At 37.7% G+C, this 23,131-nt stretch overlaps 2 protein-coding genes across 7 annotated transcripts; one reads left to right on the forward strand and one right to left on the reverse strand.

The window, feature by feature from the left end:
• Window positions 1-40: 40 nt before the first annotated feature.
• Window positions 41-3,812, reverse strand: LOC124221567 (uncharacterized protein C19orf47 homolog). Of its 3 annotated transcripts, none has more exons than XM_046631724.2 (3): window positions 3,631-3,812; window positions 420-1,514; window positions 41-334 (listed from the first exon to the last, which is right to left on the reverse strand). In XM_046631724.2, the coding sequence occupies exons 2-3, from the start codon at window positions 1,417-1,419 to the stop codon at window positions 192-194; spliced, it is 1,143 nt and encodes a 380-aa protein (XP_046487680.1). In that variant the 5' UTR covers window positions 1,420-1,514; window positions 3,631-3,812; the 3' UTR covers window positions 41-191. The 3 variants fall into 3 exon arrangements, with proteins under 3 accessions (XP_046487680.1, XP_046487678.1, XP_046487679.1); XM_046631722.2 differs by lacking the exon at window positions 3,631-3,812 and adding an exon at window positions 1,944-2,138; XM_046631723.2 differs by lacking the exon at window positions 3,631-3,812 and adding an exon at window positions 1,686-1,913.
• Window positions 2,395-22,655, forward strand: Actn (alpha actinin). Of its 4 annotated transcripts, XM_046631692.2 has the most exons (14): window positions 2,395-2,864; window positions 3,334-3,446; window positions 15,609-15,843; window positions 16,042-16,377; window positions 16,967-17,056; window positions 17,704-17,789; window positions 18,155-18,500; window positions 18,628-18,904; window positions 18,989-19,160; window positions 19,294-19,530; window positions 19,644-19,728; window positions 19,960-20,303; window positions 20,406-20,702; window positions 20,794-22,655. In XM_046631692.2, exons 2-14 carry the CDS (start codon window positions 3,345-3,347, stop codon window positions 20,950-20,952), a joined length of 2,766 nt encoding a protein of 921 aa, XP_046487648.1. In that variant the 5' UTR covers window positions 2,395-2,864; window positions 3,334-3,344; the 3' UTR covers window positions 20,953-22,655. The 4 variants fall into 4 exon arrangements, with proteins under 4 accessions (XP_046487648.1, XP_046487646.1, XP_046487647.1 ...); XM_046631690.2 differs by lacking the exon at window positions 16,967-17,056; XM_046631691.2 differs by lacking the exon at window positions 17,704-17,789 and having other exon boundaries at window positions 2,397-2,908; window positions 16,967-17,052.
• Window positions 22,656-23,131: the final 476 nt, after the last annotated feature.

A 23,131-nucleotide genomic window follows, 5' to 3' on the forward strand; every position in this document is an offset into this window, starting at 1 on the left:
ATTACTGTGAGCAATTTAGGTATTAGTCTCTTACAAGATATTGAATTCTGACTATAATTTTATCCTCATATTATTATATTATGCTCGATACTTATACAAGCCAAGTATCCAAGTATTTACACTCCATAAATGGGAAACGAAGAAAGCTCATCAACAATGAAAGAAATAGTAAGTCATTAGTACATTTTGCCTCAGACTCCAAGTCTGCTGAAGACCCCTGGCTTCACGAGTCTTTTCACGGTTGCAGTCTTGTTAAACGTTACTTGCTTTACTGGTGACAATTTTGTCACACCAAGGCGGGCTTTTGCAGGCAAAGCGGATGCTTGCTGCGAGGCTAGAGAATAAAATGAAAAAATCATTATCCAATTCCCTGATGAACGAAAGTAATTCAAAGAAATGAGTATAGGACACGTAATTACCCAGTTTGCTTGAAGTAGCGAGCTTCCGGATGACTTTCGTAGTGGTAGGTGAGGGGTTATTGATGGTGATTTTTTTATTGACTCGTACCAACTGCTTTGCTTTGCCGAGAACAATTTTTTGTTTTTTCTCTTGGTCAGCTCGCATGGTGCCACCGGTAGGCTTTGAGGCCATCTTGACCACCTTCGTTGTTGTTAGGATTGTATTTCCCAGTCTGGTTGAAGAATTTTTCAAGATGCCAGGTGTCGCAGTGCTGCTTGTACCATTCTTCAGAATTCCAACGTAAGGTAGCTGCTCTTTTTTACCGTCTTTATCTCCCAGCCTGTTAAAAACACTCGAATTTCTTTTGAACACCTCTTTTCCTAATCCTGTAACGTTAAAGGTAGGTGTTGCCGTTTCTGCAAGGTTTGTCGTACTGGTAACCGAACTATCGCCAAGGCGATCAAACACTGTCCTTTTTTGTTCCAAAACTTTTTTCAATATCTTACGACTTCTCAGTGTTGTGCCTTTAGGCATTATTACTTTATACCCAACCTCATCTTCAGGTGCAATTTTTTTTGGATTATTATTATCCCAGTCTTCGTCGCTAGCTTCGCTCTCATAATCGTCGGAACACGAATCTAATTTTCTTTTAAGAGATACTTGGGATTTTGGCCTTTCAATAACACGCGATACAACTTTAGCAGCTACAGGTTTCTTTTTAGCCATATCTGACGAGGTCGTTGCTGCATTGGCTGTGTTTTTCATTACCTTTGTAGTGTTTTCTGGTTCTGTTTTGACTTTACCAGGTGTGGCACTTCTGGTTACCATTTTAATAGCTGGCTTTTTCAATACAGGCTTAGCTGTAATCTTTGACACTATCGAACCTTCAGAATCTACCAGAAATTTTTCACACGTAGTCTCCTCGACGACTTTTTTTGCATATCGCAAGATCGCTATCATATCTCCCATCAAAGTTATCCCCATCTCTTTCAGACTCGGCTTATCAAGTTCCGGCAACATGTCCGGATGGATACGATTGTTCGAAAATACAACCGCATGTTTGGTTGCGACATCTTGAGGGAAACCAGCTCCGATGAAGAACTTTACCCAGTATGCTGCGAACAGAGTGAAATTAAACTTCAGTTTACACCGCTCATTTATAAACTGAGGTAAAAGGGAAGTTGGAGGATAATTCTTCTCTTCCTAACCTCTAAGTAATACACAACACGGCGTATGCTGGATTGTGCGACACGTCAATATTCATAATCGAAATTTAATTCAATTACCAGAGCTCCATGGTCATTCGAATAAGATGAGACGATCACGTTGCTGTCTTATTTGTAAATCGTTTCAAAAAGATGCAAGAAGAAAGTTGGAATGAAAACTGTACGAAGGGCATATGTTTTTTCAAACAATAATCACAGCGTAGACGAATGGTTTGAGGGAAATTTTTTTGATCGATAAAAAAATTTCTATCTTTACAAACGGGACGGAAAAGAGAAAGGTCCAGCGGATTATCTGTATGGAAATAAACAAATACGAACCTGACAGGGACACGGCCATTTTGTAAATCGCACCCAACGGCCGTGGATGCATACAGACTACACAAGGGTACGAACTCGATGTAAACAAATAGCTGCCTGAACAAAGATGGCGCTGGTGTTCCTTGTGCAACGAAGACAGGGAAGGGAGTAATTGCAATGTCATCGATTAGTCGATCTTGAGCATCCCTGCAGCCATAGTGGTACAAAAATAAACCTAACGTGAACGATTACCGTGACAAGTTTGGTCAATTCCTCCATTTGATTTCGCGCCCCTTGTCTAGCCTCCAAGGGTGGCCGAATCGGTAAGCTCGCAATCAGTTTCGAAACGATTCGATTGTTCGAATCGAGGATCGATTCCACGCTGCCGACACTCGCTAATCCATCTCGTACCAACCGCGCAGCACACTCTGACAATCGCCTGCATTTGTGTATTCCGGCGATGGGGGGCGGGTTGATTTTTCGTAAGCTTCCCGCGGCTTCAGCAGAATTATTTTCGGTACGCGTGGGTGAGGGAGGTACGCCTCGATAGGCTTTTACCCTGAGTTATTTTCGACACCTTCGCGCCGATATTCCCCGGCGCTGTTAAAGTGGAGAGGGGTTTCGGCGAGTAGGAAGAAAAAAAAGAAATAAGACCAGTCCACCGAGATTCGAGGAGTCAAGTCTTCTAGAGATACCAGGGACAGGGATTCGAGCCGGCGTGTGTCGTGCGTGCGTTTGTTTGTGTGTGTGTGTGTCAGATACTTATTACCCGCGGTATCCTCCGGTGGTGGGGTTCTCGTCACTCGGCTACGGCGGCAGCGGCGGCAAAGGAGGTTAGAGTGGGGATAAGTTTTGTCAAGCAGTGGTCCGATTGTCAGATTCTAGGCAGAGGGGTCAGCGCGAGGGCAAACGACGACACGAAAGGTTTTCTGGGCTTGGCGGGTACGTTTTGAGCCGCCTATTTGTTTTGGTCACAAGTTATTCTCGTACGTAGCGTTACGATTATCATTATTTTCATTTTTATTTATTTATTGTTTATTTTTTTTTTATTCCTGCATTCTTCCTTTCCATTATTATTTTCTTTCAACGTTTTATTATCCCGCTCGTTGGCTCGTTCTCTTCTTCCCTCTCTTTTTTTTTCTTTTTTTTTTCTTCTTTTTCTACTTCTTTCACTGTCGAAGTTCTTTCGTAGTTTAGCGACGACGACGACGACGACGACGACGAGTCATATTGCCGCGAGAGCGAGAAGAGAACGAGTATCGGTAGTTCGCTTCAATCGCACGAACGTCCGTTCGGTTTCCCATTATTTATTATCGGATATAAAGTGAAAAGTATCATCATCGTCCTCATTTTCCTCGTCGTGTATCATCATCGTCATCTTCATCTTCTTCACCCACGTTTACCTTTGAAGGGGCGTCAAGAATGAACGACATGGAGGCATACGGGGATGGGTACATGGAACCCGAGGAGGAGTGGGAACGCGAGGGTCTCTTGGACCCGGCCTGGGAGAAGCAGCAGAAAAAAGTGAGTCAATCAAATTCCAACCTTAGATCAATCCGTACTATCTACTCTGTTTTTTCTTTCTTTCTTTTCTCTTTGCTTCCTCTCTCGCGATCAGCCACCGCGTAAGTTAGCTTCGCCCAGATAGAGAGGGGGAGAGAGAGAGAGAGAGAGAGATATGTATATATATTATAGATAGATTACTTACCTATGTAGCAGAGATATCTCGTCGAACTAGGAAGAGAGGAACGTTCGTCTGTAGGATACAACGTATGTATGTACCACCTATGTACATACACCGCCACCGCATTCCTCTGCTCCTTGCCCGTTGCTTCGACGCCGCGGCCTCACCCGTATTTTTCTCGCTTGCGACACCGCGATTCGAGCTGCCCAAAGCGGTGAACCTTCGTCGGAGTTTACTTTTCCTCTTAAACGATCCCTCCGGGGGCTGATCCGTCGCGTTTTCCGTCGTTACGTCAAACCGAAGCCGCGAACACCTAGGTTCACGGATTCCTCCCCCTCCCCCCCCCCCCCCCATCTCTTTGCCATCCCTCTTCCTCATTCACCTTATTATTCTTGTTCTTATTTTTCTTTTCATTGCAACGCATTCAGCATTGTCCCGTTCACCTCACCTCGGTCTACTTTAAATCCATTCCGTTTCCGACCCCCGTCGTTTCGCACCAGGTATATTATTATACCTATCTATCTACGTACACACATGCGATGCATGCACACAACAGCTTGTGTAACTTCAAGGGAACTCCACTTTATCGTTGGCCTAGGTCGGATTAGGCTGTGTGGTTATTTCCTTATTTGCGCTTTTCTCGTGCTTATCCTCGTTTGTTACGTTTCCGTATATGACATCCATTTCAGGGGAGGAGTGTGATTCTTACGATTGGTCGTACGAGTATGTAGAATAATTATATGTATATCTTGGGAAATTAAAACTTGACATTCTAACTCGTTTCTATTACTGTTACTAGTACTACCACTACTACTACTATTTCTACTTTTACACGATTACCAATCGATCGGGAAAAAACAACCGCGGACGACGGTTTCTATCGGTTGATATTATTCGTTTGCTGTCCTATAGAAAATCGTACTAGTTTCCTTTTTTTCGGTAAAAATTTTGGCAGTCGGTCAAAAGTTTCTTCCACGTCTATGCGGAATAGACCTTCAGATTATATTTTTGGATTTTATGACAGAAATAATCCTGCCTTGACTCACGATCAGAGATGGAATGCTTGCGCTCGGTTTCGTTTAACTAAATGTGCCGGCGGTTTGATGAAATTAAAAGTACATAAATACTCGAGGAAAAATTCATTTGAACGCTGCACATTCGATTACGATGATACTCTTGAAACGCGCAAGTTTACATGCTATACATTTTTCTTGTACGTTTTACTCGGAGTTTCGAGAGAGAGAGAAAAGCTTCAAATGAAGACAATGATGTAAGACTGGGTTAAGAAAACAAAAGTAAAGAAGAAAAAAAAAAGTAATCAATCACACATCTGTGTAAACACGGTAAACGGGCGTTCCGCCGTTTATTTTATAAACGATCCGTGTAATTAATGCGTGAATACGGCGTTGAATAACTTCTGGTTCGGAAGCACTTCATCATACTGAAATTATATATAGCGAAGAAATTTTCAAATACTCGTACATACGTGCATACTCAATTCCTTACGGCACTTTTACGTCTTCCGTCTTTGTTCAAAGGTCGGCTATGCAATCGGTCCAAAGGTCGTAAGTACTACTGACATTAGAGAATCTCGTACAATTTTCACCCGCTTTATTATAACTCGTAATAAACGTGCACGTTACTCGGCCACTCGTAAACGTACAACAAATAATTATTCTTTTGTTAATACGATATGACGATGATGAAGTTTGATGCAGATTCATCGCGATCTTTTGACGATTCAAACGTTATTATATGTATATTGTTATAATTGTTGGGTTTCAACGGAATTTCTTATTCAATGGAATATTTATGTATATCCGTAAAATATTTCAATCCACGATTTGCATTCCTTACAACGGCCGTTGTTGTTGTCACACTTCTGTATCCGCTTGGTGGTTTTACTACATAATCACGTCGTACATCATTCATCCTGCTTCCTCGCAAGCATGAACTTACAGAGAGAGCAAGTAGGTTATTTAAAAGTTCCAAGAAGAGATTACCGCGCCGATACTTCGTTAACGTGGTGCTCAAATCCTAGAAGTTACATCGGATGAAATGTTTCCAATATTTTTCTTCATTCCTTACCGCGATTGTTGATACGATCATAGTTATGGGATCAGATCACCGCTAAATTATTCCGTTTGTAAGAAGTTTATAAAAAATTTATGTTGACCACCTTTCTAGTTTCTCCCACGAATAAACTGAACACAATTATTTCCCATCTCCGCTTGCTATCAGTGAAATTTTATCCCAATAGAACGCGTATCGTGTCAAAAAAAGAACTTTTCATCACTGTAATTTATACTCAATTGACTTTAATGATATTAATGGACGTATCGCCAAATTCGCATTATTTTCTATCCCATCGTACTTCTTGCATTTTTGGAACACATGGGTAATAAAATTATCAGCGAGTCTTTTAGTGCATTCCGTAGTTTAACGCTGCAGGGTATTATTTTCTAGGAAAAACAAGTCGCGTGACCGTTAAATAAATTGTCGTCAACAGGCAACAGTCATATTGTATTAAACCTGTAGAAATGCGGTACAATCTATATCTATACCTATAACAATAAATGATCACGCCGCGCAATTGGTTTAATTACATATTTAACCAATTTCTCTCAACCGTGACAGATGATATTCAATTATGCACATATACATACATCGATTACTGAGGACGCGGTGAAGAAAAAACAGAGAGAGAGATAAAGAGAAGTTTTTATCTTGGGAACTTGAAGGGAGAGATAGAAAAAGAGAAGGAGCGGAGAGGAGGCGAGATCACGTTTAACTCGTTTCCCGTTTTACGAATATTTCGCCGCTTACTGTAGACAAAAAACGTCGACGTCCGAGAAGCAGCGGGTAATATATATACATATATACATATATATTTCCGTGAAGAATGTTATTTTTAATTGATTTTTTTTTTAATCCCGAATCATTGACCTTTCGAACGGTTGAACGGCTTGCCTTCAAACCGGCCGTCGGCCAATATCGAAATTAAATCAGGTTCTGCCGTGTATGACCCACTCTACAAAGGCAAAGAAAAAAAAATATATATATATATATATCACGCAGCGATTAATTGTTGCCCGATTCCACGTCTATCGGTGTGTTTGATATAACCGATCGTGTTTGCAGATTTTCTTGAGGAAAATCTATTTTCGTACAACCGTATGTGTAATTTGTCAGCGATAAATAGCGATGCACGAATACTTTGAGAGAGAAAGAGATATTTTATAACACACACACACACACACGGAAATAGCGATCAGCGGATTGCTTGCTGCCGGTGCTCGATGATCATTTGAAACAGTTTTCACACGTGTTTTTTTTTTTTTTTTTTGTGCCTCTTAATCTAACACATTACGCACCAAACTGCACGTGTAGTTCTTAACATATGAGTATTATACATAAATTTACGATGCATGTATAGGTATATTTGCCGTATATTCGATGCGTTTTAAATAACTTGAAAATAAAAAAAAAAAGAACTACTCTGCGCGGGTTGATCGATAAAGCGTCAAAGACTCTTAATCTCCTCAAAAAATTCTCTCTCTTTCTTCCTGTCTCATTTTTTTTCTTTTTTTTTTTTACAAAGTTTCCTCAGGATCACTGTCCGAGACGGCACGTGTGAATCTGCTCGTCGAAAGTCGAGAAACACCAGGAACGAGTAGAGCAGTCTCGTATTATAGCTGTTCAGTGAACGTTGCCAAATAAAGTGTCCCTGCAAATACTCAATATTTCGTACAACGCGTAATTATATCGACACCACGAGTCTTCGAACGGTTATAAATATTTCTTTGTACAAACGACGTCGTAATTCGTTACCACGTATTACCGATAATGTTTTATTATATTTTATCATATAAATGTAGATATATGTATATTTATGTATAAAACACGTACCACACTGTTCTCACTTCTATCCATTTCTCAATCGTTGAGAATTTTGTATTCGCAAACACATGCGATTCTTTTCTATTAAATTGGGTCAGAACAATATGAAGAAGAAAAAAAATGAAAAGAAGTAAGAAGTAAGAAAACTTTCTGCTAACTCATACACAAATTCAAAGCACTGGGTGCACCAAGCGTTTATTACATGCTGCTTTAATACTTTACTGCAGAAATATACGTATAGTTGCAGGGTCGGTAGATTAATTTGAGCATGATGCCGGGCTATCAGTATTATCCGACTACAAAGTTGTGCAAATAATTTAGACGCCACTATCGAACGATTTGATACACGTAATACCTGGATGTATAAAAAAAATATTTTGTTATGCGGAATCATGACGCGAATCATCGCGCAATATATTTAATTAAAAACGTCAATGAATGGTGTAATAATTAAGTAGTCGAGGTTTAGTGTACCTATATTTTTGACGATCCGCTATCGTTTCAAGTGTTTATTATGTGTCTCTATTATACAGACCGTATATGAAGCCTGATCTGCTGACTGGGCCATATTATGCATGGATGTATGTAATAATATTGAACCGAGTCTCAAGTTTCAATATAACACGAACTATACGTGATCGTATTCACGTTTTATGCGTGACATATATATATATTACATGGACAGATTTAGCTGTACCTGCAAACGAAGAGTAATTTTCATCTAATAATAAAATGTATATACATACACACATATATATATATATATACATGTATGTGTGCGTGCACGATGTATATAATGTATAAAATTATTTTCCATGTGAAATTGGAATTTCATAGAAAAAAAAGCAAACGAATCATTCGCCGTTAAATATACCTATATGCTAATCTTTTCATAAACTGGAAGTTACGCAGAGTTTTTACGTAGCTATCGTATGCGTATGTGCATATACATAAGTTAAAAAATACAGATATATAACTTCACTAGTTTTCCGAACTGGTTGTAGAAAAATGATGAGACCTCTAATTATACGGCTGTATAATATCACGTTCCACGATGTTTAGTGAAACACACGTTACATGTACATATACATATATGGAGAATATCTCTAAGATCGAGTATATTTATAAGGTTCAAGATTGCGGGATGAGAGGTACTTCTAAGTAATGGGAACAACCGCTACACTTGGATTTATATTACGCGAAAGTGGTTGTGATGTATTATAATCATGTGTTTTACATGTAAACCTTCATTTTTCTTGGTATATTTATGAAATGACGCGTACTTGCAATTTGCATGCGGGCATGCTCACACTTGACTCAAGCTTATTAGGTATACACGTCACCAAAATCCCGCTAAAGAGAAATCGTATCATTTTCTGTCGTTGAATGATCAAATTAGGAAATCTGAAATCGGAATCAGACGTGACTCAAGTTGGTGTAACGTTTATGTATCGAAACGTTGAAATTAGACTAATCTTAAAGTGGCAAAATAACGACTTTTTACAAAAATGCATCGTTACATTGACGTTGACACTAAAGACAACTTCCCAACTTGCATAGTTTTCGAGGTATTTCAGTTAATAAAGTATTTGAATAATTCGAATCGGAGATTAGTCAGCTTTTAGAATTCTGCTACCGAGTTCCGGTTTTACGAGGCTTCGTTTAAGGCTAAACACAAACTTTTTAAAGGGTACGTAAGAAAGAAAGGAAAATAAAGAAAATTGAAAAAGAAAAACCACGCCAATCGACATACATACGAAAAGTTAACGTGTACTGCAATTATTATTATTATACCGAATGGTCTTATCGCCGCCGGTTGACGATGCGCGTGAGCTTTTCAATTCGTGACAATCGTGACCGTGCGAGATATTGTAATTCGTATATACACGTATGTGTGTGTGTGGATGAATGTATGTATCCATGTGCTGGATAGCCACAGTATGAGTAATGCGAATATTATATCTTTTTGCGGAAGTATTCGAGTATCATCCGCTTGTATAAGCATCGCGGTGATGTTTCGCGGAAATCGCGTGCACATCATCGTACTTACGGTGTACGAAGTGATGAAAGAGAAATTCGAAGAGCATGTAATGGTGGGCGTATAAGGTACGAGCAAGATTACAAAGGCAATCTTTATACGGACAAAATTTTAACCACGCATTATTGTTAGTGATATTCAAATGAAACTATTAGATATTCCTGTCTTTTTTTATTCCGTTTCTAATGCAGAGTGCAGATGCAGCAGCTGAGTGTGCTTTTGTATTTCGTAACAATTGACGTTGTAAATCACGTGCCGACATTTGCGCGCCTGGGTATATATGGGCTAACCTTTTCCGGCAAAGGCGTAAAAAATTTGTCTCTTGAGTTTTGCACCAAATATGAGGCTAACAAAACGCCAAAGATTAATTAAATTTTATGAAATATTTTTCATCGAACATGATTTTAAACCAGGAAATAGTTACGCAATTTTATTTATAAAAATAAACACTGGATTGTGTTGTATAGAAAAGAAAAGTATGCAGAGATTATCAGAAAATTGATTACACATTTCAGATTTGGAAAATTATTATTGTTGCATAACTTGAACGTTGTTATACAGGTTGATCGAAACAGGTATTCGAAACTTTGGAGAATAATCTTTACGCAATACCGGATGGCGATAATCGAATGCGATAAGCTCGAGAGGCGACAAGCTGTGTAATACTAGTTCTAAAAATCGAAGAAATTGTGTAAAAATAACATCAAAGAAAATAATCGCCCACACGTGACGGAATCGAGTCTCACTAAGTATATATATATATACACACATATCTTTTAATCGTTTCTTTTCCCCCGATCGTCTAATTTTAGGATTATTTACACGCATTGTATCATAAATCACGACCGAATGATGAATGACCGAAGAGGAGAGAAAGGTTTTCCTGTACACTTTCCGATCGATCTGTGATTCACGCTAATATGTCATTGTATGTGTATGTATTATAGTAATCGCTGCAGTTATTACAAGAGTTATGAAACGAGACGGTGGGGCAGGGTTGAAATTCCGAATTTGAAAAGTTCCGAATTTTTTAGTGGCGAAACTTGAGGTAAAGAACTCAAACTTAGACGGAACGTCAAAGTTTCGTAAATGCAAAATTTCGAAAGGATACAATGCCGGACAAGGGCGTGAATCCGACAAGTCAAAGTTCCGAAAATGCGAAAATGAGAAAATTATCCCGAATTATCGAAGATTTCCAGTTCCGTTAATTTCTGGCTTGGTGAAATTTAACCACTTTTATCTTTGTTTGTTTTGAGTTTTCTATACTTTTACGTTCGGAATCCTGATCATTCCGATTTTCGGTTTTACCGATTTTTCACACCGACTCGTTGAGCAAACTACGTTGTGTGGGTATATTTTAATTTTCGGAATTTCACTCCATCGAGACTTTATTTTTAGGCACTTTCGGATCTTTACAAATTCGGAACTTCAACCCCGACCCGAGACGGTTGGCGAAATTCTTCCCTGTTTTTAGCTGCAGATTGTATTTTACGTTAAATTCAAGTCGTACGACATACACATATGTGTATACATAAGCAGCGACAAGGGAGCGAACGAATTAGACGTGGATGATTATTATGGCTTCGCGCCAAAGCCTCATCGCGCCCACAATCCGCCGCGCCTGTCTGCCCGCAGCGGATTGGCCGCAGGGAACAGTATTTCGGTATAACACACGAGCTCTGTAACCGTTTACGTAAAATGATGCGTGTTCTTTCACCGAGAATCAGCTGTGGTGGAAGAAATTGCAGAGAACGCGGTTCGAGCCCTTAAAAGCGTCATTCCGTCCGCCGACCGACCGACGTCATCGCCATTGACCGATTACACAACGTAACATTTTTTCCCATTCTTTACTCCCGTTTGGTTTCTACATATTTTACAGATGTTTTTACTCGTCGACGGAATCGCAACGCGTTTCAGGGTGGCCGACGACGTCGTCGCGTCGCGTTGCGTTGCGTCACCAGGCCTAAAACCGGGGTCTAAAAGTGACGACTAACAAAAATATCTTTCAACGTCACCTCTCTTTCTCTCTCTCATTCTCTTTTTATATTTCTCTCTCCCTCTATGGCTCGTAATTTTTTGGGTAAACAGACTGCAATCATTCAAAAAAATACACACAAACACACATATATTTGTTGTTTTCAAACGATTTACAATATACTTTGTATAATGATGTGAATTATTTTTTATTTCTTTACAAAATTATCACTACTTTCCCCATCGTCATGATATTCCGCATCTTGTACGGTTTTTCTTGACACTCGATATTTGACTCATCGATCTCACAAAGAAAGATAATTATTCTTGTAATGTACTGTACCCGTGTAAACTGTAAACTTCCCAACGGGGAAGTTGCCTTCCTTTCATCGGGGGACACGGACTCGTGGCAGGGTGCACCTGCAATTTTATACATACGGCAGGTGGTTTTTTTTTTTTTTTTTTCTTTTTTTTTGTTTTTTGCACCGGGCATAACACACCTAACAACATGTATGTACATATATAAGGTTACACACGCTGAATTTCAACGATTTTACAATTCTTCCTGAATATACATATATGTATGTAAGTTGCAGGCAACGCCGTGCTTCTTCCTTATACACCATTTCGATTTTGTATTGTATAATACGTATATTTCAGTACATTGCATCAAATACAAGTAAACTTCGTGCTTTTTCCGAAATAAAGTAAATTTTCTCCAACGCCTGGTCACCGAATTTCCGTGTTACAGTTAGATGTATAAACCTATGAAAGTTTTTACAATCGTCGCTGCTGTTACGTCAACGTGTTTGCGAGCGTTAATTTCTACAAATATATCAGTCGCGATGTTATACGTTACATACACACACACACACACACGTATATGCGGTACTTTAATTAGGCTAAAACGATCGATTCATTGGACGGCATATTTTCTTTTTATGCTTCTCTACACACGCAGCGTGACGCTGTCGCTGGCTCGATCGTTATCGATCTATTGTTAAATATCGTTTATTGGACTCACGCATAATATTAAAAGTTTAGAATAAAATCTAACGTATCGGAATACGATTTCAAATTCAATTTATAATACATATATCTCGATTCTACGTTTACTGATAACCAGATTAACTATCCAATACGTGTTTACGTCGGATGAATCGATAAAACGTTTGTTTCAGGGGGGGGGGGGATTCTGCATTAGTTGATCAATACGCGATCAGTATTGAGATACAACAACGTTGAACGATAATTTACGTCGAATAGGTATACCTGTAAGCATAATATAGCATGAGTCGGTGATTTGTAGAATTTATATTTCTTATCGTTGTACAGTTATGAGGTTATGTAGGCATACATATCGTTGATGCATCTGTATATAACGATTTCCTAACGACCATTCGGTCGTGACTCAGAACGCATTCTACGCATAATATGATATTTTTTTTCTCTTCGCTTGTTTTGTCTCCCCACTGCGAAAGATATATTTCACTAAAAAAACAATTATAAGATATATTTTCGTACGTTAGAAATTTTTCAAATTCATATTTATACGATTTACTACCACTATTAGTACTACTAGGTACTTTGGTACGTATGTAGTAGTATAGGTTTGGTATGTAGAATTTGCGTGCTCCGGGAAAACGGAAATTATCATCAGGTAGACGGATGGTTTTGAAGCGGTTGCTACAGCGGGAGAAGTCGATGTTTTACAAATAGATCGTAGCTCGGATTGAGGGTTAGGGTGGCCCATGTCCAATTTTGGCCCGCCGCCGCGTTACGCTGCCCGTATTAAGTTTCACGCAATATTTTTCTTCGCATGAGAGTAAGGAAGAGAGAAAAAAAAATTTAAAAAAGAAAAGAAAAAAAAAGAAGAATAAAATTGAAATTAAAATAAAAGCAAAAAAAAACCAAAAAAACCATCCATTCTTAGACACGCAAACGGCTCACAGATCTACTTTATTCGATCTTTTTTTTTTGCATTCTAAATGTTAAGGAAAAAAAAAAACTACGACGGATGCGTAAACTCGAAGAAAAGAAACAATTTTTACATTGTTCATGTTGTGGTTGTGAATTATCGTAATGCTGTTACGCCTGTTATTCGTCCTGCCAATTATAGAATCGTAAACGTTTGCTAAGTAGCGTAATAACTGATACTCTGATATAACAATTATATTCTAATCTTTTCTGTGCAATAAAGTTGCACACTCTGCAGGATTATTGGTATACCGTATAGATTGGAATTTATGACAGAATTAAAGTTATCGTTGAAATCGTATCGAAATACTCTTCTGCAGCTTACGACTTGCTCAAATCTGATTTTATGAAGAAAGTGGTAATTGTGCTTCTAGAAAGCATCGTTTTTTTTTACTTTATCCGCCCCTCCTTTTTTTTTAAATGAAATTAATTTTACGGTTGGATAAGAATATAACGTTGTATTAGATGTTTGTAAAAATATCTTTACAACACATGTAGAGCCTCGAAATTAATTCTTAATCAACCCAGGATGCTTTTAGATTTAGAAAATTATTTTAAGAACTACCAGTCAAAATAGAATACAGAATGCTTGGCTGTTGGATATTTGTGGATTCAATCAGAGCGCCATTCATGGCTTTGATATTAATTGCTTACCGATGAATCAATTACTTACAATTTATCATACATAAGATAACACGTTGGTAGCTCTGTCAAATTCTGTATAATCAACTGTGATATCTTATTCATCCTATCATCAATTACTCCAATCACATCAAGTCGAGAAGATATTTTAATAGCATGAAATTCGCAATATGTTTCCTCATTTTCGCATACTGAATAAAATTCTGACCTCTTACTATCCGGTTTGCCAACAAACTTATCTGTTAATCGTAGCTAGAATATATTTTGAAAAAACAAGCTTACAACCGGTTTATCCTGATTTTTATACCGCATCGCATATAAGTTTCAATTGATATTGAATCCGGTAGAGTTGAATTGACGTCTGACTGAAATTGATCGAAATTAGACGAGAATAAATCACATATAATTTGCTAATATTTGTCACAGTTTGAGCAATTTTTGTCTGCGTAAACAGTTAGTCATAAGCACATTACACAATTAAACGACTGTGTCACATTAGCCAAGGTTGCATAATTCTTGGGATCCAGAGGATATTAGCTAAGGTCACGAGACCTTGCTAATCTCAGACTGGGTGCAGCAGAAAACCTTAGCTTCAGTCTCGGCATGTTGCAAAGCAGTAGGAAATGCCAGTTAGGAATCAGGTCGCGAGATATATATAGCATCAGGGATCGGGGTCGCTACTAAAATACACACGAAGCTGTATCTCACCGCAAACACAATTTTCTGTTAAAATTTCTCCTTCGTATAATGTCGTTCTTGTTTAATCGCTACTAGGCTTCTACCACAGTTTTTGCCAAGTATTTCAAGGATGCGATTTACCTTCGATCAGAAGCATTTATCACCTACTGGGTGATTCTTATATGCTATACCCAATATTTCGTTTCTTTTCCTAAATAAACTGATTCGCAAATTCTTTTATCAGCAAACTCATTCTGCGCTTGTAAAATGCTTACTTTTAAACTGTGAGCCTTGTAGAGCCTTGTAACAATTTGTTCTAGAACTTGCGAGAGGAGTGTAAGCATAATTCTGATCCTTACGTTATGTTTGGCTAGCTAAGCTTTAGGTGTGGCATCCGAATCGGTGATGTGTTGAAATAATACAAAGGCAGGGCAGGAAGTGAAGCGTATTATCTTACTGCTTATGCTTTGCAGATCTCAGCATATTTAAACATGTATAAACGTAGAACTATCTTCGAACTTGTAACGTTATCAAGTACACAACATTTGGACTATTTTCAACGTAATTTACCATAGTTAATAGCAAAAATAATAATAATGTCACCGTGATGAAATCGTAAATGTATTATAACGTATTTGGTATGGAGACACTTATCATTCTGGTCACCCAACACCAACAAGGGACAGATTATCTTATCCCAAGTATGTTATAAGAAAAACAAAAAAAAATTTTCATTGAATTGCACTCTAAAATTCAGTCCCAAACATGCCAACCTTGAGTATTTTGCTTACAGACTTTTACTGCATGGTGTAACTCACATCTCCGAAAGGCTGGAACTGCGATCGAATCAATCGAGGACGACTTCAGAAATGGGTTGAAACTTATGTTGTTACTGGAAGTAATATCTGGAGAGACCCTCCCAAGACCAGACCGTGGCAAGATGCGTTTCCACAAGATCGCTAATGTCAATAAGGCTCTTGATTACATCGCCAGCAAGGGAGTCAAACTCGTGTCTATTGGCGCTGAAGGTTTGTGTCGTCGTTGTATGTTGTAAACATTTGAGTAATACTGTTATTAAAATCTTCAATTTGTTTTTTTTTTCTTTTTCCCCTCACTAATTAGTAACATTATTTTTGTCATTCTAATTTTATTGGCATATATTTTTTCGACCACTAATCCGTCTCAACAATTTTACTGGGCTCTGAAAAATGTGAATTTATTGGTAGAAATCGTTGATGGTAACCTGAAGATGACTCTGGGAATGATCTGGACCATCATTCTTAGATTTGCAATTCAGGATATCTCTGTGGAAGAGATGACTGCCAAAGAGGGACTTCTACTCTGGTGTCAACGAAAAACGGCACCGTACAAAAACGTCAACGTCCAGAACTTCCATTTGTCATTCAAGGATGGATTGGCATTCTGCGCTTTGATCCATCGCCATCGCCCTGACCTCATCGACTACAACAAGCTAAGCAAGGACAATCCTCTGGAAAATCTGAATACCGCCTTTGACGTTGCTGAGAAGTACCTCGACATCCCACGGATGTTGGATCCCGATGGTAAATTTAGCTTATATTTGATATTAGCAATAACTATTACAATGCGATTTTCTACAACAACCAAGAAATAATTTAGGAATCAAAGTTTACAAGGATACATCTTACAAATAGCTGTGTAACAAATACACCTGAGGTGTTTTTCATCACAACTAATTAGCTTCTAACTTATACCTTTCTACTGTGTATAACATATTTATCCCATTTAGTTGTAAAGTAATAATTCTTCCACTGGAATTTATGAAGTTAACATTTTCGCGAGTCATACTTGTACAGGTTTTTTCTGTAGCGACCTCACTAAAAAAAGCTGTACCATCATAAATTCGATTTAATGATTGTAGTATGTTCCTTATCGTTTACAGGTGTTATTTCTTTTTCTATCTATATAATGCGGTTTGGGTGTGGAGAAGATGTTTTTTTTTTTCGTTAGAATCGATTGCTATATCTTGCTCGGCAGCCATATCACTGAAATAAAATGACATTTTATGGTTTTGATCTCGTTTCAAACCAAAATAACGGAGCTACGTTCAATTGAAATTGTTTTAATCAATGTTAACAGCTGTTGTAAGATTTGATAATGTGTATGTAATAGATTTGATCAACACCCCGAAGCCGGATGAACGTGCGATCATGACCTACGTTTCCTGCTACTACCACGCGTTCCAGGGCGCCCAGCAGGTCAGCGCAATGCATTGCGTGTCCCTTATTATTCACAACCCCATACACATCCTTATGTACAAAGTAAACCCTTGCGCATCGTCTTAATCGCACTGAATAATCGTTATTCATATAATATATATTGTGTACAAACAGTACAGCGATGTACATGAATCGGTCACGCTTTCAAAGCTTTTCAAAGATATTTATCAGCTGACAAAATTTTCGCCATTTTTACCCATTCTTTATGCATATTTGTATCAATTACTGAATTCTAAGATTCTAGCTTAAACCTGTACAGTACACAATCGAAATCATTCGCTTTTTATGCTTTAATTATTCATACCTATTGTATGAATGCGAACTTGAGCTATGAAATGACCGATTCAATTGAAAACTTACAATTGCCTGTGCATAGGGAAGTACAAAAGTTTACAAATATACGAATTTGCTTGGTGTACCTGTTTGAGAAATGAATGATCTAATCCAGCTGACAAATTTTAATCAAGACTAATGGACAACCCTATGTTACAGTGTAAATTTTATCTTTGCATTGAAGATTTGACGAATGTCTTAATTAATCAATTAATTAATGCGATCAATAGCATATTGATGATGTTATTTTTTTTCAACTAACCTTGCATGGTTTGCGTTTCGATTGTGTTTTTCTAGACATGAGAAATACTGCTATGCCCGACGAGAGAGCAGTGATGACTTATGTATCGTCATACTACCATTGCTTTAGCGGTGCGCAAAAGGTGTGTGTGTATTCCATTTCCATTGACAATAATTCCTAACTACTATTATTAGCTGTTACATAATGCCACTGGTATGTACAGTTCTGTTTCTATTCCAAGACTCAGATTTATCAAATCACGAAGCTTTTGTAATTCAAATTCAACTTTCTAACTACAGGACAGTATTTCTACTGTTTGTAATTCAAACTACTACCGAATATGAATTATAGAACCTTGCAAAATGTACAGCATGTTATGTATGTTCTTGCGTACGTTTTACATAGGTTGAAATAAAAAAAGCGCCAAAATCCGTAAGAACAAATTACACAAAAATTATAACCCTCTGCGATGCATTCGATTTATTCGCGTATGATATTCGGCTATAGGCGGAGACAGCTGCCAACAGGATTTGCAAGGTTTTGAAAGTAAATCAAGAAAATGAGAGGCTTATGGAGGAATATGAGCGATTGGCATCAGATTTGCTGGAATGGATAAGGCGAACTATGCCATGGTTGGCTAGTCGTCAGACAGATAATTCGCTGGCGGGTTGTCAGAAGAAACTAGAAGAGTACAGGACCTACCGTCGTAAGCACAAGCCACCGCGTGTTGAACAGAAAGCAAAACTTGAGACCAATTTCAATACTTTGCAAACTAAACTCAGGCTGAGCAATCGTCCTGCTTACATGCCTACGGAGGGAAAAATGGTCTCGGATATCAACAAAGCATGGAAAGGTGAGAAAAAAATGATCATCATACAGAACGTTGATACAGAATGAGTGTATTTTGAAATGTGCAATAGTATATGGTTCTTTTTTTTTCCAACTCAAATACAGTTCAAATTACGAATAAAACTTTACAGGACTTGAACTTGGAGAAAAAGCGTTTGAGGAATGGCTTCTGTCAGAAATGATGCGTCTTGAGCGTCTTGAGCATCTTGCTCAAAAGTTCAAGCACAAGGCAGACGCTCACGAAGATTGGACCGCTGGCAAAGAAGAGATGTTAACATCTCAAATCTTCCGCCAGTGCAAGCTCAACGAATTGAAGGCGCTGAAAAAAAAACACGAAGCCTTTGAATCCGATCTTGCTGCACACCAGGATCGAGTTGAGCAAATTGCTGCCATTGCTCAGGAGTTGAAGTAAGTAACAAATAGGTAGTTATTAGGTAACAAACGGTATTGCTTATCCCTAATTTTCAATAATTTATTTATATATAAAATTAGCACTCTGGAGTATCATGATAGTGCATCGGTCAATGCAAGGTGCCAACGCATTTGCGACCAGTGGGACAGGCTCGGTACCTTGACTCAACGCAGACGCCAGGCTCTGGATGAAGCGGAACGAATTCTTGAGAAGATCGACGTTCTGCATTTGGAATTCGCCAAACGTGCTGCTGTGTGTACTTGAAATATCAACTAATTTGTCATTTTTCGATCATTCTTTGAAGCATATTGAGGATTATGTTAGGCAATTCTGAATTCATTCTTGCAAACCTGGATGAGTAGTGATCATTTTTGATTTATTCCAGCCGTTCAACAACTGGTTAGACGGAACTCGCGAGGATCTTGTCGATATGTTCATTGTTCATACAATGGAGGAGATTCAAGGTCTCATGGATGCCCATGCAGCATTCAAAGCTACGCTAGGAGAAGCAGACAAAGAATACAACTCCATTGTTGGTCTCGTTCGTGAAGTTGAGTCGATAGTCAAGCAGTTCCAGATTCCTGGCGGACTTGAAAACCCGTACACTACCCTGACGGCATTAGTAAGTCTCGCGCTTTACTGTGGAGAAGAATATTCTAAGACTAAAAACTTGAGATTTGATTTAAGTGTAATTACAAGTTCAAGATTAATATTTTTCAAACATCGATTATTTAGGACTTAACTAAGAAGTGGAGTGACGTTAGGCAACTGGTACCACAACGTGACGGTACTTTAGCTGCCGAGCTACGCAAACAACAGAGTATCCTTATGTGTATTATGTTTAATATTGTCATGGTTGAATACCACACACAGATAATATCTTATTATACGTTTAAATGGGTAACAAGTTTGGTAAAACTAACTCATTCAATTTTGGTTTGTCAAGTACTGAGCGTTAATGTCAATGTTATAAACAAATTTATGTTACCTTTTATGTGTGTTTGGTGTATATTGAATTTGATGAAATAGCAAACCTTAACTTGACGAAAAGATAATGAGATGTTACGTCGGCAATTCGCCGAGAAGGCCAACGCTGTCGGACCCTGGATGGAACGGCAGTTGGATGCTGTAACTGCTATTGGTCTCGGCCTTCAGGGCACTCTTGAAGATCAGCTCCACCGATTGAAGGAATACGAATCAGCTGTGTACCAATACAAGGCGCATCTTGAAGAACTTGAGAAGATTCACCAAGCTGTGCAAGAAGGAATGATCTTTGAAAATCGGTATACACAGTACACCATGGAAACTCTTCGCGTTGGTTGGGAACAATTACTAACTTCCATCAACCGCAACATCAACGAGGTTGAGAACCAGATTCTTACTCGGGACTCGAAGGTATTTTATTTCTCTATATCGAAATACCTTACAATCAATTGAAACTTGAAGTAATTTTGATTATAATTTTTTTTTGTTTTTTTGTTTTTTTTTCATCAACAGGGCATTACACAGGATCAGTTGAATGAATTCCGTAGCAGTTTCAACCACTTCGATAAGAACAGGACGGGCAGACTTGCACCAGATGAATTCAAATCATGCCTTGTCTCATTGGGCTACTCGATTGGTAAAGACAGGCAAGGTGATATTGATTTCCAGCGTATTCTCGCCATAGTGGATCCTAACAGTTCAGGCTTTGTACACTTTGATGCGTTCTTGGACTTCATGACGCGTGAATCCACTGATACTGATACTGCGGAGCAAGTCATTGACAGCTTCCGCATTTTAGCTGGCGATAAGGTAATTACTTTACACTTCTCGAAAAAAAGATGTGATCACTGAATTCGCATTATTTGGTAAAATTAAATATCGTCACGTTTATGAATTGCAGCCATACATCCTGGCTGATGAATTGAGGAGGGAATTGCCTCCTGATCAAGCTGAGTACTGTATCCAACGAATGCCTCCATACAAAGGAATTAATGCCATACCTGGAGCCTTAGACTATCGCTCGTTCTCGACTGCTCTATATGGAGAGTCTGACCTATAAGTCTTTGCTGTAAAGTATACGAAATTATACCTTTTCCACTCAGGCATATGAATTGTGTAAAACGGCAAATACCATATCATAACGCATACCATCATCTAGTTGTAACGAATCTATCCAGGTCTCTATGATGTATCCATAACCTATATAAAATATATACTACGATCTTAAATAATTAAAAAAAAAAGGTTAATGATAGAAAACAAAACAGATTCACGCATTTTGACATAAGATTCATATTTTTCTACCTAAAACTAGTTAGTCAAAAAAACGTAGAGTTTTATCGTTTTGGACAAGATAAATGTCTGCGAGGAAAAGGTTTAATAACAGCAGATTACATTTTCGAAACCCCATTATACGTTGAGAAGATAAATATATATTAGGGGTTATTTACAAGGGGAAGGGACTGGAAAAAAAATTTCACACTAATATCAATGGAAAATTCGATAAATCTTACTTTAAATTTTGACAAAGGCATTCCATTGAACGAGCACTGGAGTCCACAATTTCTATCCTAAATACTGATCTTTACACTTGACGTGTGATATTATTTCCCTTCCCCTTACTCCAGACGATAGTTAAGCTACGATATTTTTCTAACATGAAAATATATGCTATTGTCGTGACCATATGTCAGGAATATGTTGAATTCATATTCATTGAATCGGGATGAAAATAGTTTTTTGAAAGCACATTTATGAACCATCGAACATTTCATTTTGAAAGTTATTTGACCACAGTTTTAAAATATCCTTACGGTTCTTGTCCTTTTATCAAATGCTTGGAATTTAAGTCCCGCTCGGAAATACGTTAGGCATAGGATATTCTTAAATATTAAAAATGTAATTTCGTGCATTTTTAATAGAGCAACAGCAGCTATTAGAATGTAATGGTTATTTAAGTGATTCAAAGCAATTATCTTCTAATATTTGCTGTGGAAGTTTTATTATCACTCGAAGCCTTTGTTGACAAATTGCAGTTTTCTGTTCGACAGATATAGTAGCGAGACTGTACCTATTTTCGAAATACTGTGACATTTGTTACAATCGAAATGTGTCTAATATTCAGTAATCTTTGTGGCAGGCGCAGTTGAACAACCATAAAAATTTATTGATACGAAACAAAAATTCAGTTTCGATATCTAAGTAGCAAACATTTCAGTATTTTGAACATTTATGTAACACTTGGTCATAAGTGACTCATATGCCAAAAACAAAGTGATTTGCCATGTCCAGTTTAAGGGAGCACAGATTTGTATCAGGTCTTCTGTGAAATAGACTTCATCGATAGTTTTTAATTGATTGTCAGCAGTGCAAGTTCACCCAAGAACGTGATGTAGTTAGTCGTCAGAATAGCACAGCAGGAATTGAAACTGAGAACATGAATCTTGGTTCATGACAGTACTTTTATTTTTGCAAAAAATAAATTCTGATTAATATCGTTACATACCAATATTGTGATGGCTAGATGTGAATCAACTCTGTGCTCCTGGTAGCGATTGAATTTGTAAAGATATTAGCTTATTGATAAAAGAAGAAGAGAAAAACGGATGATCTACAGAAATGAATTTTTCCGCCCAGAAACAAGAAAACTGTACGATCGAATCGAAATGAGCCTATTTAAAAAAAAAAAAGATAAAACCGGCGTAACGAGTTATAAACGTGTCGCCTTGTAAATTTAGATCTTTAATTAATTGGAAGACAAAAGGAGATGAACTGAAAAAGTTACATAAAAGAAGAAAAACAAAATGGTCAAAGCGATACAATTGAAAATTATTTATTTATTTGATTTTTAATTATTTATTTTACCGATATTAATTACTGTAGTGAACGAAACACTTTTCAAAGTATTTATTTTTATAAATATTTTTGAAACATTTATCGGACCTGTGGTCTATAATATTAATCTCTGCAAAGCAGCTCCCAACTATCAGTCATCTCATTGACGTGTTATTATCGTACGTACATACGACAAAAGTCATTCATCTAAATATACTTAAAATCATTGTGTAATTATTGATATATCATATATACATACACGCATATGTTCTCGAGCATATTATCTTTTTATTTATAAAAAAGAATACATATTCAATAAGTTTTTTGTTTGGCTTCAAGCTTCACGCGCTAATTCAAAAACAGTCTTTCTTTGCGCCTTCACCGTCTTAAGGGAGAAAAAAATG

This window comes from Neodiprion pinetum, chromosome 6 (genome assembly GCF_021155775.2).
Source record: "Neodiprion pinetum isolate iyNeoPine1 chromosome 6, iyNeoPine1.2, whole genome shotgun sequence".
NCBI classification, from domain to species: Eukaryota; Metazoa; Arthropoda; class Insecta; order Hymenoptera; family Diprionidae; genus Neodiprion; species Neodiprion pinetum.

Excerpts from the sequence above, each read along its gene's own strand:
- LOC124221567 (XM_046631722.2), bottom strand. The coding sequence starts at position 2,106 with ATGACATTGCAATTACTCCCTTCCCTGTCTTCGTTGCACAAGGAACAC. Across the intron at positions 1,515-1,943 it reads AATGGCCGTGTCCCTGTCAG|CATACTGGGTAAAGTTCTTC; the intron begins GTTCGTATTTGT and ends CTCTGTTCGCAG. Across the intron at positions 335-419 it reads CGCTACTTCAAGCAAACTGG|CCTCGCAGCAAGCATCCGCT; the intron begins GTAATTACGTGT and ends TTTATTCTCTAG.
- Actn (XM_046631692.2), top strand. The coding sequence starts at position 3,345 with ATGAACGACATGGAGGCATACGGGGATGGGTACATGGAACCCGAGGAG. Across the intron at positions 17,790-18,154 it reads GCTTTAGCGGTGCGCAAAAG|GCGGAGACAGCTGCCAACAG; the intron begins GTGTGTGTGTAT and ends ATTCGGCTATAG. Across the intron at positions 19,531-19,643 it reads ACACTACCCTGACGGCATTA|GACTTAACTAAGAAGTGGAG; the intron begins GTAAGTCTCGCG and ends TCGATTATTTAG.